Raw genomic sequence first — 15,572 nt, forward strand, 5'->3', positions numbered from 1 at the left:
GCTACCAGCCAAGTGGCAACAACTCAACCCTTATCCCTACAGCTCCAGCAGCCTGCATGCCCGGGGAGGAATGCAGACAGCACCCCAAAAGCTGCACCTTCACAAAGCACCTCCTTCCCAGGCAACTCAACAGGCATTACAATCAGATTCTGTAACATCATCATGTAATAGCATCAGTTAAGGTTTACCATTTTTTAAAGAAAATACTGGTAACTTGATGTTACTTCTGTGTCTGTGGGATCTGGTGGGATTTATTCCAGGTTTGGCTTTTCTGACAGGATGTGGAGTTTTATTACAAAGGCACAGGTATCAAATAAAACCAGCAACACTCTTTTAATTAAATATCCCAATAAAAAAAAATTATGCTCAATTTAGGCTTTAGGCATTCCTCCCTTATTAAGAGACTAGTTGTGTTGGTTCTTCTTTCCCTTCTGGAAAGGTTTTAGTGCAGTGATTATATAGCAACAGAAAAATAAACTAAAAAAAGGCACAAACCGTTGTGGTTTTTTGTGTGGTTTTTTTTTTGTTTTTCTTTTTTCTTTCAACTTTTGCTAACACTTTATATTTGTCTATTTTACTTCGGTTAATAAATCACTGAATGCAGCAAGAAAATATTCTGCCGATTTCTGTACACTATACAAAAACCCCCTACCAACAGTACATCGTTTCAGCTTCAGGAGAAATGTACAGCATAGAAAGACTTAAAAATATAGTGCCCCATACAGGAATTTTGTCAATTCTACTCACGGTCTCTTGCTACAGTGCCCTTCACCATCCTCGTTTTTCCCCCCCCTTATTGCTGGGACACACACTGGGACTCTGCCCCCCTGGCTTGTCTGTCAGGCTGGACCCAGCCCTGAGGTCACTCCCGGGGTGCTGGGAAAGGGCTGCTCCTCCATCCCTGCTGCTGGAGCCCACGGCCCCGCTGAGATGGGGTAACCCCCTCCCTGCTGCTCTCATTCAGCAGCACCTCAGTGCTGGGAGAGCTTGGGGCTGGGGAGAGAAGGGCAGCTCTGGGAGCAGCGAGGAGCAGGCAGCCCCCCAGCCCTGCCTCCTGCCCACCCTCCCACAGCTCCTCTCCCTGCCCGGGCTCTCCCACCGCATCGGCACGTGGGTCGCACCTGCTCAACGCTTCCATCAAGTTCATCACAACAGGTGTTGGGGTTTTTTTCCCCCACACAGACACGTAATACTTCATGAAGTAGTAACTTCCCCCCCCAGGAACTAAATTAAAGTGGTCTTCCCTTTAAAAGTATGAACAGAGCTGAACCCCCTCCACCCACCCCAAATTAAGTGCAGCCAGAAATGGTTCTCTTTGTACTTCTGATACCACGTTTTAAAAATTAAAACCTACTGATCTTCTTTTTCCCCAAGACGTAATTCATGCAAAGTTGCTATTTGTTTAAATAAGTTATAAAAGTTGATATCTCAGGCTAGAAGAAGCTGTAGTCTTGGTTATTCTTTAGTTGGCAGGCACTGTACATACATACCGGGTACAGACACATGCCGAATCTGCTTTGCATTGCTTTTTGCATTGTACAATTCACAAATCTGACATCATTAAAGCAGTTAATTACCTTTGATGGAAGGCTGCAGTGAGGCCGTCGACACTTATCAAACAAGCAGCTGGTTAAGATAATAAATATGCTCCCCCCCCCACCCCGGTGCTCCCCAAAATGCTATTATCTGTCACACGTTACTTCTCTGAAGTGGTTAGACTTGGTGGCACATTAATGTGCAAATGTGTTGCCATAGGAACTGCAGCCTCCATTACGCCTCAATGACACCATTCAGCAAAAGCTAAACCTAAAAATATCAACAACAACAACAAAAAATAACGACACTCCCTTAAAAATAAAATGAAAACAAACAAAAGAAACCCCAAAAAGGCAGCAAAGAGAAAGTCCAACGCACATGCGGAGCCTGGCCCAGGGCTGCAGGTTACAGGTGGCTACAGAACAGCGCAGGAGAGATTCTGGGTTTGGTTCTTCACTTCACACTATGGTACAACGGGGCTCAGCGTCCGGCCGCTCCCAATCCCTGCTGGCTGAGGCAGGAGGGCAGGGACGGAGCCGCGGCTGCCAGATGCGCCCGGGGTCTCTCAAGACATTTGGCAGGACGAGGCACATCCGAACGGGAAGCGCGCGGCGGGCGGGAGCGCGTGGACGCGCCGTCCTCTTCATGCATTGCAGCAAGCGGGGTGGGGCCGGGGGGCTGCGGTTTGCCCCCCACCTCTTCTTTGAGACCTACTGACCAGTAAAGAACGGCAGGACGAAGGCGAATTCTACTTACTGGTGCGTGGAAATACTGAGAACTGCATCCAAGGAATACTTCTGCGCTACCGTGAATGCGTCGCTACGTGACCTCACGTCTGGAAAAGGAGAGGACTATGTACACCAGGAGCAAGGGGTGGGATTTTTGCAGTCGCAGTTTCTGTGCTTTACGGAGGTACCTGGAAGGAGAGGCCTGGGGCTCCCAGCACCACCACCCACAGCATGCGAGGAAGGAGCGCTGCTCGGCCGGCCCGTCGAGCTGCACGGAGCAAACCAAGAGGTGACATGAGGGAACAACAACTCAACCCAAAATTGGCAAATCAACAGTGATGAGAAATAGAAGGGAAATTTATTCTTTTTGAAGGGGGAGAAAGGGGGGAAAAAAAAAAAAAAATTCATTTGGTTGGGTGTTTTTTTTTTTTCATTCCTCCCGCAGCTGCAGGCGGTAGCGGTGGTAGCGGAGCTGGAAAAACATTCTCTCCAGTAAGGAGCGTGTCATGCCTGGCAGGGCGTAATGTTCAACAACACCCACGTGCTTGAACCCCAAGGACTCGTAGAGCCTGTGGGCTGCCATCTTCACGGCCGTGGTTCCCAGCACAACGGAGGAGTAGTTGTTGAGCATGGCGAACTCCAGCACTTTGCGGCCCAGGGCCTTGGCGATCCCTTTGCCGCGGTAGTTGGAGTCGACGGACATGCGGAGCAGCTCCACCGTGTTGTCCTCCTCGTTGCCCCGCGCCGCCACAATCCCCACCACGTTGCCGTCCAGGACAGCGACCCAGAAGCAGGAGCCTGTGGGAGATAAAGCAGCACATGTAGCTGCCGGCCACCTCGGACGGGCAGAGCTGGCGAGGCACCCGCTCACAAACGCGCCGAGGGGAGCCAGGCCTGGGGACAGAAATCACCTCTCTGTCACGTCTGGGGACTAAGGACCTCCATAAATAAGGACCAAGCTTTCTTTTCCCTTAATGCTGTGAAGGGAATGCTGTTTCCCGAAGGAAAACACACAGGATAAGTTGCTGTGAACCAAAATGTGAGATTCCTAGGGAACAAGTGTCAAAGTGCACTCGGCTGCTGTCGCTAACAGATAACGATCCTCAGCTCCAGGCAGCACACGATGGGTAACTTCTGACTCAGACACAGTCACCTTCTCCTGTCCTACCGCTAAATTAACTGCACTGAGTCCCAGATCCTCCCCAGCACAGCACAACCCATCTTTGCTTGTTGCATCCAACCCTAGGAGCTGGCAACAGTGAACGCAGACCCTTGGGTGCCTTGCTTGTCAAACTCCTCTACTAGAGCCACCCCTTCCCAAGGGCCTCGTTGCCAGAACACCCCATCTGCTGCCTAGGCAGTGCATGACTGGGCTCATCAGCTGAGAGACATCAACGTGCCCTGGACAGCATAAGGACCTGGCCTCCTGCAGCATCCTCCTGCCACCCCCTTCTCTGACCCGTGAGGCCTGGTGTGTTTCTGACCTGTCCTCAGTGCATCCTTCTCTTGAAGACTGCAGGGGCTCAGTGCAGGACTTGCCTAAGATAGTTTCAGATGGAAAATACAAACTGGGCAGCAAGCAACTAGGAAGACAAAAAGCCAGCAAAGCACCAACTGGGGAAAATGCCACACACATCTCCCAGAAACAGCATCTCCTGTGCACAGCCAAGATCAGGTTTTTTCTGACCCACCCTTCTTCCCCACAGTTTGGGGTGCCCATGGCCAGACCCCCATTGCTTTGGAGCTGCTGCTCTGTCTCTGCTGGCATGTGCCAGGTGAGAGCATCTCGCAAGCTGGAAACATGGTGCTCAAGCAACTCAGGCCAAAACCACGTTAAGTTTCAGTGAGCAAAACCAGCCCATCCTTAGCTGCGTGCCAGCACCCGTCAGCACTGCTCCTGAAATTGAGGACGTGGCTTCCTGAACTCTTTGGGGTGCAGGGAGTCAAGCACTGCTGCTCTACAATGGGGCTGAAGGCTTGATGGGACAGATGCTGCCTCCAAGAGGCCAAAGCAAAACCCATCTACCCAAAGCCCAGCAGCCTGAAGGGCACCCAGGAGGGCTCAGGGTGAGCTCCCCAGGGTCCCAAGTGCTCCAGCCACAGCCCCAGTTATGAAGCTCAAATAAAACTGGACCAGGCTGGAGAGAGGCACCAGTATCATCCCCTCCCACTGCTCAACAAACATTAGGGCTGATGCAGTTAGAAACTGCTGTGGCTCGGGAGTGTTGCAGCATCACTGCCCCCACCAGCAAGGGGACCTAAACAAAAATAAATTTCAAGTAACTAATTACTCAGGCCTTAGCTAAAGACCATGACAGAAAATCCTGGTGAAGGAAAAGTGTCTTCTGCTGAACTGCAAAGAACAATGTTGTCAACAGGGGACAACAGTGACCTTAGCTTGGGTATTGCTTAATTAACACCCAAGAAAGCAGCAATTACATGATGGCAGCTAATGAGGGGCACTGACAGGCCTCTCGGCAAGAAGGAAAGTGCCAACTTCCAGCGCTCAGGAAGATCATGGCTTCACCCAGAAGAAGAGGAGCCTGACACAGGAGAAACCCCTGCTCACTCTGACCTGCTGCAGGCCACACTGTGGCCACCTCCTTCTCCAGTGCCAAGCAGAAGCAAGCCTGACTGGGGCAGCAGCTCCACCTTTAGCAGCAGCCCTGCCAGCTGCCTCAACCCAAACACACGGCACCCCTGAGGATGGGTGCTGAGCAGGGGTGGGTGCTGAGGGGCACGGCCCTGCTCCCGCTCCAAGCGGCGGGAAAGAATGGGGCAACTCACAGACCTTCACTGCAGGTAGGAGGTGCCCCCTGGCTCCTGCCTGTGGGACAAATGCACCTTGAGACTCAGTGAAGCCACTGGAAAGAGACAGCCAAGGTCTTCCATGATTCCTCACTGCACAGCCCAGCTGCTGAGGAAAAGCTGGATGCAAATGAAGCACAGGGAACCAGCCCAGGTTCAACCCAGCCTGTCCCCACCTTCGGAGTGATGCGCAGCTCCAGGAAGGCTCACTTCTGTCCCCGCTGTGAGCAAGTCATTACACTGCCACTATCTAGGTCAACATCTAATTTTTAAAACACCGGGACCCATCTTGACCCATTTATCGGGAGCAGTTAAAACATCTCTCCTCTGCTGCCACATTGACAGTGCAGCTTGTTCTCCTGCACTCGCCTGGATCTCAACATCTAATTTATTCAGACATGACCCCAGACGAAGCCCTGGGAACACAGCAGCCACCTTCCCTCTGAATACAAATGGCTGGGCTGAGAGCTCACAGCTCTCTGCTCCAGGTTTTTAACCCCCTCATCAGATGGTGGTTTTGCCCAGCGCACCCCCCAGCCCACCCGTCACACCTTCGGCCGCGTGGCAAGCACACCACAGGATTGGGGCCACAGTGATCCTCACCCCTACAGCCACCAACTTCAGCTCCTGAGGCATAGCCCAAAAAGGCACTTGAACAGTCCCCTCGTGTTCAGGGAGCAGAGGTGGGATGCTGCCCCAGGGAACCACAGTCTTGTCCCCAGCACCCTCCTTGTCCTCAGGCAGCCCCAAGAAGTGCCACAAGTGGCCGGCCACCGGTGTTCACCAAGCTGCAGCTGGTGGCACAGCCACGGCCCCAACATCCAGCCTTGCACACAGCAACTCCTCCTGGAGTTGTCAGAGATACCAGTCTAGGTTTCTCTCAGCCAGAGATTATGTGATTGCCTCCTGCTTTAGCAAGTGCCTCTCCTCTGTGCCCACCAGGCCCGAGAGGCTGCTCAGCTCACTCAGCAACCCTTCCCACATTTGTAACATGGCACGTTTCCCGTATTTTTGAGTGTTCTGCCTTGTTAAACCCCTAATCTGAAGATGGCCACCACAGCAGAGCCCACAAGATCATTCGCATCCCCAGCCCTGCTCTGACCACTCTCCAGGACAGAGGCCATCCCCTCACACCCATCCATCCCAGCAGGGACCAGCCCAGTTGCAACCAGCATGATGGCAAGCCCACACTCCAGATTAGTTCTTACTTATAACTTTAAAGCTTAATTATAATTATCTTGAGTTCAGCATGAAAAGAAATAGTATTGGCACATCTCCCAGCGTGTTGTGCACACAACGCTTGTAATTAGCAGCAGACAGGACGCATCTGCTCAGACAATGCATTGTATTCTGCTCTCATCTACACCAGCTCTATCAATCCCCAAGACTTTCACTCTGCTGCCCACCCCAGGTCTGCACCTGCTCTAAGGATCACCAGTCCCCAGATCCTTCAGCTTGCTAAAGACACCTCAGGTTTCCAAAGGTGGCTACAATCCACCTGCTGGACTGTCAAATCCCTCCCCTCCAGGGAGCTGTGCCCATTCAGATAGGTATTTGCTACTAAAAGCTGCTTAGGGGTCCCACCACTGTTGACCTTGGCATGAGACATTCTCTCCTGTGGGTAAACCCTCTAGTTTCAGGGCAAGAACCCTGAAGGTCTTTGGGTTGCTGTTTGCCTGAACTCCCCGTGTTTTCAGCAATCCTAGCCAGCTGCAGCTCCTCACCAGATCTATCCCCTCTTCCAGCAGCACCCACTCTGGAGTGGAACGGAAGCACCCTGAGAAAACCACCCCACACTGCCATGCCCCAGGGATGGTGGGGTCTCCTTCTATCTTTTCTGGACCAAAGGATTGACTCAGAGCCTGTCTTGTTTTTGCACTTTTTCATTCCTAGGATGAAATAAAATTAACTTCATCTCACCTGCCAGTAACAAGCAGCAGCCTTGTTGTTTGCAGTGCTATTAATAGCAGGAGCTGCTGTTTTACTTTCTCACACCACTATCTGAAAATAATCACTGCTGTAAAGATACACACAAACCCTCATGGCTACAACTCTCCCTGCCCTTTGTATACTCCTCTCATGGCAGGGTCTTTGTCTCTGCCTTCACTCTTATCTGTCTCCAGCTCCTGAGGTCCCCTTGTCACCCATCGCTATGGACATCCTAAACCTTTCTAGCTCACCCTGCCCTAAAGCTCCTCTAGTGGTTTTTGACCCTGCAAGAAAAAGTCACTCCAAGGTCTGTACTTCACAGACACTGCATTTAACTCCAGCTGCCCTCTCAACATCACTCTGGAGTACTGGAGGTGCCTACTGGAGCATTAGCTATTTCCAGCCAAACACCAAGCCTCTTTGCAACATTGTCCCTTGCCTCCCAATCCAACCCAAACCCTGCAGGCTGCCAATGGCCAAACGCAAAGAGAAACAGCCATGGAAAGTCCATCATCACCCTGCTCAGCTCCCTCCATGCCTTCAGCCAGCTGCCTCACCACACAGAGTCTTGACTTCAGGAACTCAAAGGCAAAAGCAGTAAGAAAGAAATGAATTGTTTATGATGAGGGTGGTGAGACACTGGAACAGGTTTCCCAGAAGAAGCTGTGGGTGCTCCACCTTTGGAGGTGATCAAGGTCAGGCTGGATGGGGCTTTGAGCAACCTGATCTATTGAAAGATGTTCCTGCCCATGGCAGGGGGGTTGGACCAGATGACCTTTAAAGGTCTCTTCCAACCCAAATCATTCTGTGAAAACAAAAATTTGGGATGCAGACATCTGTGAAAAAGGCACAAAACAGCTGTGATGTGCATAACAAAAAAGATGATTTTGGGTTGTTCATGCATCACAGATTTGGTGAAGTTACCCTGGTTCCTCCAGCACCTCAACAGCAGTCAGCCTGGGAGCCCAGCTCAGCAGTGGGTTTTAAGGTAAGAAAGCTGAGCACCAGAGGGTAATGCCCTTCCCTGGAAAGACCCACCCAAGGTATCTCCATCTTTCCTTGAAATTAAATACCTGGCATAGAAAGAAGCAAGTGGTTCTATTTTATCTTTCCATTCTTGTCCATGTTTGTTTGTGACTCAGCAACATCTTTCCATACTCTGGGCAAGAAACTAGATCAACATATCAGCAAGTAACTCAAACCATGTAGCTGCCCACCCACACAGACTTCCCCACTGGAAAGCCTCCTGCTCATACAGAACCATCGTTTAAGATGTACCTTGCTGACCAGACACAGAAACAGCTGCTCTAATAGTGAATTTACTAGAATGCACAGAACAACTCAGCTGGGTCAGATGTGGCTCCTCTGCTGGTAGCACCCAGGGCCTGAAAGCACAGGCAACGGTAGTGTCTTTCTGCTTGAAATTTAAGAAAGATTCCCAGCTTCTGAGGACCAAAAGGGTGTTCTTCTAATCCGCCCACCCATCCCCTGCAGCACAGGCTGCCCTCAGGCTCCACACACTGCTGCTGGCCCCTCCCTTGGACTTCCCCAGAAGGGTGCCATTGTGCTTGCCCCTCATTCTCCACCCAGAGCACCCACTGCCCAAGGAGGACATGCTGGGCAATCCCTCAGCTGTGCTTGCAAGCCTCCTCTCCCACTCTCCTCCACTGTCATGAGCTGCACAGCTCTCCCCCACACAGCCAGTGAGGATGGTGGGTGAAAATAAATTCATTTATTTTTGCTGCAAATTCTTCTACACCCTCTGGTGAATAAAAGGCCAGTGGGTGGATGGGTGGAAAGACTGGAGCCTAAAGCAATAGCAGAGAGCACTGCTAGAAAAGAGGGGGAAAATGAGACACAAGCCCTCCTCACCAGCACAAGTCCTGCATGATTGTCTATAGCAGGCTCCCACAGCTTTCCCAAGTCCCAAACTCCAGAATTTAGCTGTGTGCATTGCTGTGACAAAGCAATGCCCTGCCTGCCAGCTACTTTTAATATCCATTGTTTTCTAGCAAATTCTAGTACTTCCACAGAAGCAAGCAAAGCTCTGCTGCCCCAAAACATCCTGAACTCACATGTGGGTCCTCCCCTGTATCTGCACCCACAGACCAAGGGGTTCAGGGCTGAGCCAGGTAAAATCCATCCCTGCTTCCATAGGGCTGGAGAGAGGACAGAGCAGCTCCTGCAGACACCATCAACTGCTGCAGCTTATTTTATGTGGGTGGGGTTGCATCTCTGTGGGAAGGAGTTTTCCTTGGAAGCCCAGCATAGGGCAAGCATGGAAACCTTGCCAGAAGCAGGCCAGCCTTATCCCTCTTCCTTCCAGGGTGGCATTGCAATCTCCTGCAGCTGACCTCTTATTCACTCTTCAAAGGTTATTTGTAAAACAAATTCCAGACAGACATGCAGCTCTCAGGCCAATGTCCCTTCAAGCACAGAATGTGATTTTCAGGTCTGATTTAGAATGTCACAGTGACACAAATGTGAGCAACTCCCCTCCTGGCTCAAAGTTGGCCTGGGTGATGCCCTCAAAACAACATGCAGATGAGGGGACCAATGGAGCTGCTCAACAGCTACCACCACTGCTGGGAACCCGCCAGGCTTACAGCAGAGCCAGCAAGGCATTCAAGGTCTGGCCACCCTGAGAAAAGGAAGCTGACATCATGGGAAACACTGGCCAGGCACCCTGAAATTAAAACTTGAGAACCTGCATCCCTGGCAGAAATGCAACATGGAAGTGTGAGCTCTGGGAGGGGAAGGAGGCTGCTCACAGGCTGGGTGTGTGTTCTCTGGGTTTTGCTGGGAGGAGCAGCATCCTGCTCAGGGCAAGCACCCCCCTGCAGCCTGGATTTGCCCCCAGGATGCTACAGAGGAGCAGAAGGGTGGCGGGGAAATCCCAAAAAATCATGCTTGTGCTTCCCACAGGATAGTACCCCTACATAAAATCTTCCCAAAACTGACAGGCTTGTTACTCCTAGAGATCCAAATGCCCCCAAACTCTCCCATGACCTGCAGTGGCACAGCCCAGTACAACATGACTGGACAACACCAGGACAGAAATACCAGGACAGAGGAAATGCAACACGCTGCTGCATCATGAAGCTTTAAATATTTGCCCTTGGAGTCACTTGTTCAGCAGCCAGTGCCATGTATTCATGGGATTTTGGCCAGAGCAGCAGCCCTTTCTGCCATGCAGGGGTGGTCTGAGGGTGACCAAGGGGTGTCCTGTGCTGGACAGAGTCCTCTGCAATTATTTATTTGTAGACAATCAAGTAAAAAGCCCCAAAGTTCAGTGTCACCTCTCCTCCTGCCAGCACTATTTATATCCACTGCTTTAGCAAACGTGTGGCAGCAAGTGGATGAAGTCCCCTGCCCAAAGCTGGCTGTGCCCCAGCAGTGTGCTGCTGATGCCATTTAAATCCCTGCCCTTTTAACCTGTCTGGGATGTGAAGAGGGAACAGAGGAACTCAGCACTTGAGGCAACTCTCCCTCCTCCTTCCCTTCCACCCTCAGCAAAACGCAGAGTGGACCAGCCAAGTTCCATCAGCACTGAGGGAGGAGGAGGCTCCTCCAGGAGAGCGTGGCTGCCAGGACCTGAACGCTGCCAGAGGACTTTGGGGCACAGAGGTGGCACGTTGGCTGCCACCCGGCTGCAGACACAGGCAGTTGGGCTGCAGGGACTAACCAAGGACACACAACAGCTGTACCTGCTACTGACTGCAATTCCTCAGCCAGCCAGGACAGGGAGGGATTCATTGCTGTGCTTCTGAGGCACGTTATTAGATCCCTCCTTACCTCCATCTTTCCCGTGTGCTGAGTGTCTCTCTCTTTCACAATTCCAGTTCTCCTTGGCTTCAAGCAGGGCTGCCTAACAGCTCCAACAACTTCTGCTAATAACTCTACACTTGACTTCAGTTAAAAGGCATTCCTGGAGGGTTCCTACAAGATAATGTCATTTCAGAGTAGTTTATGGCCACGGAAGCCAGGTGAGATATAAGAGAGCCTGACTCCAACACTCTTGTCAAGCATGAGCATCCCTCTACACCAGACAAAACCCAGGCATGAGGGAGCAAAAAATGTCAGGGGCACACAAGAACTGCTCATGCATGAAATTAGAAATGCTGTGGGACCTCTTCCTTCCCATAAATAACTTCACACAGCCTGCCAGGGCAGGATTCATTGCCCCGTTATAAATTATTCCCTGCTGGAAGATCACAGGGCAGTGCATTTATAAGCCAGGCGGGTGACACCTCTTGATTCATGGGGCATCTGGGCAGCAGGTGATGAGATCACCAACACAGCATGAGAAGAGATGGATGATTTGGTCCCAAGCAACCAGCTCAGCTACTTCTCCATCCACCTTCCCTTCCATCCTTGCTTTCACCTCTGTTGTTGTTACCAAGGGTCAAAGCTACCTGTAACCACCCCTAGTATCAGGCAAAGCCTCCAGAGCTGCAACCAGCAGGGGATCGGTGGGATGACAGTGACATCCCGCACCCGACCTGCCACAGTGCTGTGCCACACATCTGCTACCAGAAACACCACGACCAAAACCCACAACAGCAACAGGTCTCTAACTGCCCCAGACAACAGGAATTTGGAGGTGGCCTCCGCAGCTGATAAACCCAAATAAAACAGACACGGGGGGCGAGGAGGTTTTGGACTGCAGGGAACAGCAGGCTAAACATCTGTGCAAACCCAAAACATATTTGGATTCATACTGATAGATACTGTAAGGTGCCACTGCTGATAAAGCTGGAGCAGCCATAGACACGGCACAGGTGCTGGTCCCACCAGGAGGTTTGCTGCAGCCCAGCTTTCCCTTCTGCCAAGGGATGGAAAGGGCGGTGGGGTTGCAATTTAGAGGAACAGCATGAGGGCTGACTTCCATCAGTGCCTGCTCCACACGTTCCAATGAAGCTGGTCCATCCTCAAGCACATCCAGCTACTTTATCACAGGTAGTTTGTTTTGAGGTGTCAACACCCTTTGAAAGCCCCTTGCTGTTCATCACGGAGAAGAGAAGGCTCCAGGGAGACCTCAGTACCTGAAGTGGCTGCAGGAAAGCTTGGGAGGGACTTATTATAAAGGCATGTTGTGATAGGATGAAGGGTAATGGTTTCAAGCTGAAAGGAAGTAGATTTAGGCTAGATATAGAATAGATTCTTTACTGTGGGGATGGGTGAGACACTGGAACAGGTTGCTCAGAGAAGCTGTGGTTGCTCCATCCCTGAGAAGCGTTCAAGGGCAGGTTGGATGGGGCTTTGAGAAACCTGGTCTAGTGGGAGATGTCTTCACCCATGGCAGGGGGGTTGGAACTAGATGACCTTGAAGGTCCATTCCAACTCAAACCATTTTATGATACTATGAAAAACCCTAGGATGGTGACAGCTAGCTGTACTTCACTCTAATATTTAAAGAAGAAAACATTCTGCAGCAAATGGACTTCAGAAAGTTGGAGCGTTTGGTCCTAAACAGCATCTCCTGTGTCACTGCTAGGGATGTAACCCAGCAGACACTCCTAGTCTTCTTAAAACCTTTACTTTAAACCTCACACTGTTCCTCCAAACCACCTATGTGACAGCTCCTGCCCATGCACCCCACTCCTCTAAAGCTTCTGGAGGCCTTAGCCTGAACGTCTGGATCAACACAAGTTGTTAGCGGCTAAACCCCATGTCAACACTTCACAGGTTGTTATTTTCAAACAGGCTTCAGTCCCACAGGGCCCAGAGTGTCACCACATGTGACAACACAGTGGGAGGCCAGCAAAGCCCCGGGAAGTGTTCAGCATATCTCAGGAACAGGTTTTTGATGAGACAGCGAGAAATCCAGGCGATGCTGCAGACAGGGTAAAGACAGCCCTTCCAGCACATTTCAGAGCGTGTTACATTAAGAACTGCATCAGCAGGACTTCAAAATCTAGTATCTGGCTCTTTTTGCTGGCCGTGATGCACCTTGAAAAGCAAAGACTGTAGTAAAGCCAATGTATTACAACAGTTCAAGAAAAAGCTGCAGAAGCAATTATGGGGGATTAGAAGTCCCTGGTTTTCAGGGCATGTTTAGCCCGGTCCAGCACTCTGCTCTCCGCTATTGAAACTGAGAATGGAGAGACAAAACCACCGAGCTAGAGATTGGGGTCTACCTGCTGGGTCATCAAGAGAAAGCACAGTCTGAGAAACCAGGCATTGTCTGTGGTTTGTGCATGTGAGCAATTGTCATCAACAAGCAAAGAATTAAATAGCTTAAAGGAGCGGATAAAGACTAGAATACGCGATTTTGGCCCGGTATTGTCCTCAGGACTAACTGGATGGTGAGTCCCAGCTCAGTGGTGCTGGATCAGCAGAACAGACTGGTCTGCATAAACACACTAAGCCAGAAAAAAGTATTTAAAGTATTTTCAGAGTAGATGTTCCCTATGCATCCAGAATCTGCACTAAGCCCGCCAATTGCACAGTCAGACCTTAAGTAAATCAACACTTCAGAGTTTAGACTGTTTTTTAGTTAGAAGTTTAAATGAAAAAAGAAATCAAACCCTTTTGCCAGCCCTGCCAGTCTGTATCCTTACATAAAACACTCAGAAGACTGATATGTCAATTACCTTCTTGTTAGTGAAATTAGTTTAGAAGACAAAATGTGTTGCTGGTTGTGTTTTAAGCCAGCTCCTTAAAAGGACATTGTTAAGGTTTGGGCTCCATCTTCTACATCAATCTTCCACTACATGGCTTTATTGCTTTCAGAAAGGTACTGAACTTAAATTACAGCACTTTCCACTTCCAAATACTGAAAAAAATGGAAGTATCTACAATTATTGGATGTTCTAGAATTCATTATTTGCTGGATGACTTTTACTTCATATACATTACAGTAAAAAGGCACCGAGCAGTGATAACCAAATGACTGTTTTAGGTTAGCAGTTGGCCTAGCCATAAATCACACGGGGAAAATGGATAGATCTGGTCTAATTTTCACCATCCATCATTGCTCGTCTGGTCTAAATTTAGCCAAGACTGCCTTCAGTTCAACAGAAGTGCCTGTATCTACACAGGTATTGCACCAAACGCTTCACAGCAGTGGGAGAACCTAACGTTACATTTACTTCAGGTTAAATAGTAATTGCAATTCTGAGCTCTACAAGGACTTCCAAGGAGTTTTATGCTGTCCTAATCGGGGTCAACAACCTTTAGGGTGAGTCACCCTCTGGGAGAAGCCCTCTTCTGCAAACAACCACAGCAAAAGCCTACACAGCTCACTGCAAACAGCTGCTTTAGCCAGGAATAAGAAAGGCAAGATGAACTGCACCCAGGATGCAGGTTCAAACTTAAGGTATGGCACAATGTGTTAGGAGAGAACAACCCCTCTATGTGTTTAAGCTCTTTAAGTCAGAGTCAACAAGGCCGAGAGGTGGCTCCCCCACCTTGCAGCCAGATCACCTATAGTGAAAAGAGAAGGACTAAAAACATTTGGATGTTTAAAACATGACAGGCAAGAAACCCCAAAACACATCCCAGAACAGGACTACATTGCTCACATTATTTTTAGGGGCACCAAAGACAGCAGATCTGGGAATAGGTCGCCTCTGGCAGATAACTGAGTGCATTTAAAGTGTATAATCCCAATGCATGGGATGGGGCTCCCCAAATGCTGGTGCAGACACTGACCCAAATCTAGGGCTGTAAGGCAGAGAAGCAACAGAAAAGAGCAATGGCACAACATTCAATTGTAGGTCACATAAAGGATGCATATATTCAGCCCAAACATGCTGTATGGCATGTTTCAGTGGTTCTGAACATGGGTTCCCCAGCCCATGCACCCTCCCCCCCATTCAGCAGGTCCCTGCAGTTCTCAAAAAGCCTCTGAATGAGGACTTTGCTACCACAGCAGCTGATGAGGAATAATGCCAAGTAGCAGTGAACAACATTTATGGTGCAGAACAGTGACCAGGAAAGTCTCAGACCTCAGGGCATCTCTTCAGCTCTCCTTCCTGTGAGAGCTGAGGAACTGAGGGATAAGGCTGCATTCCACCAAACGCTGCACAAGGAAGAGGAGCTACCATGATGCCCTCCTAAAACTAATGACAAATACAACTCTGCTCCACTCAAAGCCTTTCTTTTTGCAGATGACTTGAGTTTCACAAGAATCCTACCTTCCTGCTAACACAATGACTCAAACCTGCCTGACCTCTAACTTCCCATTGTATTAATAATCTACAGGAGTGAAACAGCAAATCATAAGGAGTTGTATGTTCTCTGAAACCACAGAGAGGAATTCATTACTCAAAGTAGAGGGAGCCCGAGGAGGAAAAGCAAAGGTTCAGAGCACAGCTTTGGTACAAACTACAGGCTGAAGTCAGTTGGCACATGGTTTGATCTCCTTCAGCCTATCACAGATATTAAATATTTTTCTTATTTCTAGCACAGCAGGTTGGAACCCATGCACAAACACACCCTTCCCAGAGATGGGACATCCATCGCGATAGACTGGGAAGAGCTTGGGAGGCAAGGAGTGGGGTGATACTGAAGCACAGCTCACTGCCTCTGTCCTCCCCAGCCACTCACCAAGGGCACTTCTTTGGT

At 49.9% G+C, this 15,572-nt stretch overlaps 1 protein-coding gene across 1 annotated transcript in view; it reads right to left on the reverse strand.

Moving 5' to 3' along the window:
* Positions 1–200: 200 nt before the first annotated feature.
* Positions 201–15,572, reverse strand: part of NAT8L (N-acetyltransferase 8 like) — a 30,377-nt gene continuing 15,005 nt past the window's right edge. Inside the window, exon 3 of the mRNA XM_051618330.1 lies at positions 201–3,062. Within this exon, the coding sequence (XP_051474290.1) occupies positions 2,695–3,062 (368 nt within the window). The 3' untranslated portion in view covers positions 201–2,694. The remainder of the gene's footprint in view (positions 3,063–15,572) is intronic.

This window comes from Apus apus, chromosome 4 (genome assembly GCF_020740795.1).
Source record: "Apus apus isolate bApuApu2 chromosome 4, bApuApu2.pri.cur, whole genome shotgun sequence".
Taxonomy (NCBI): Eukaryota; Metazoa; Chordata; class Aves; order Apodiformes; family Apodidae; genus Apus; species Apus apus.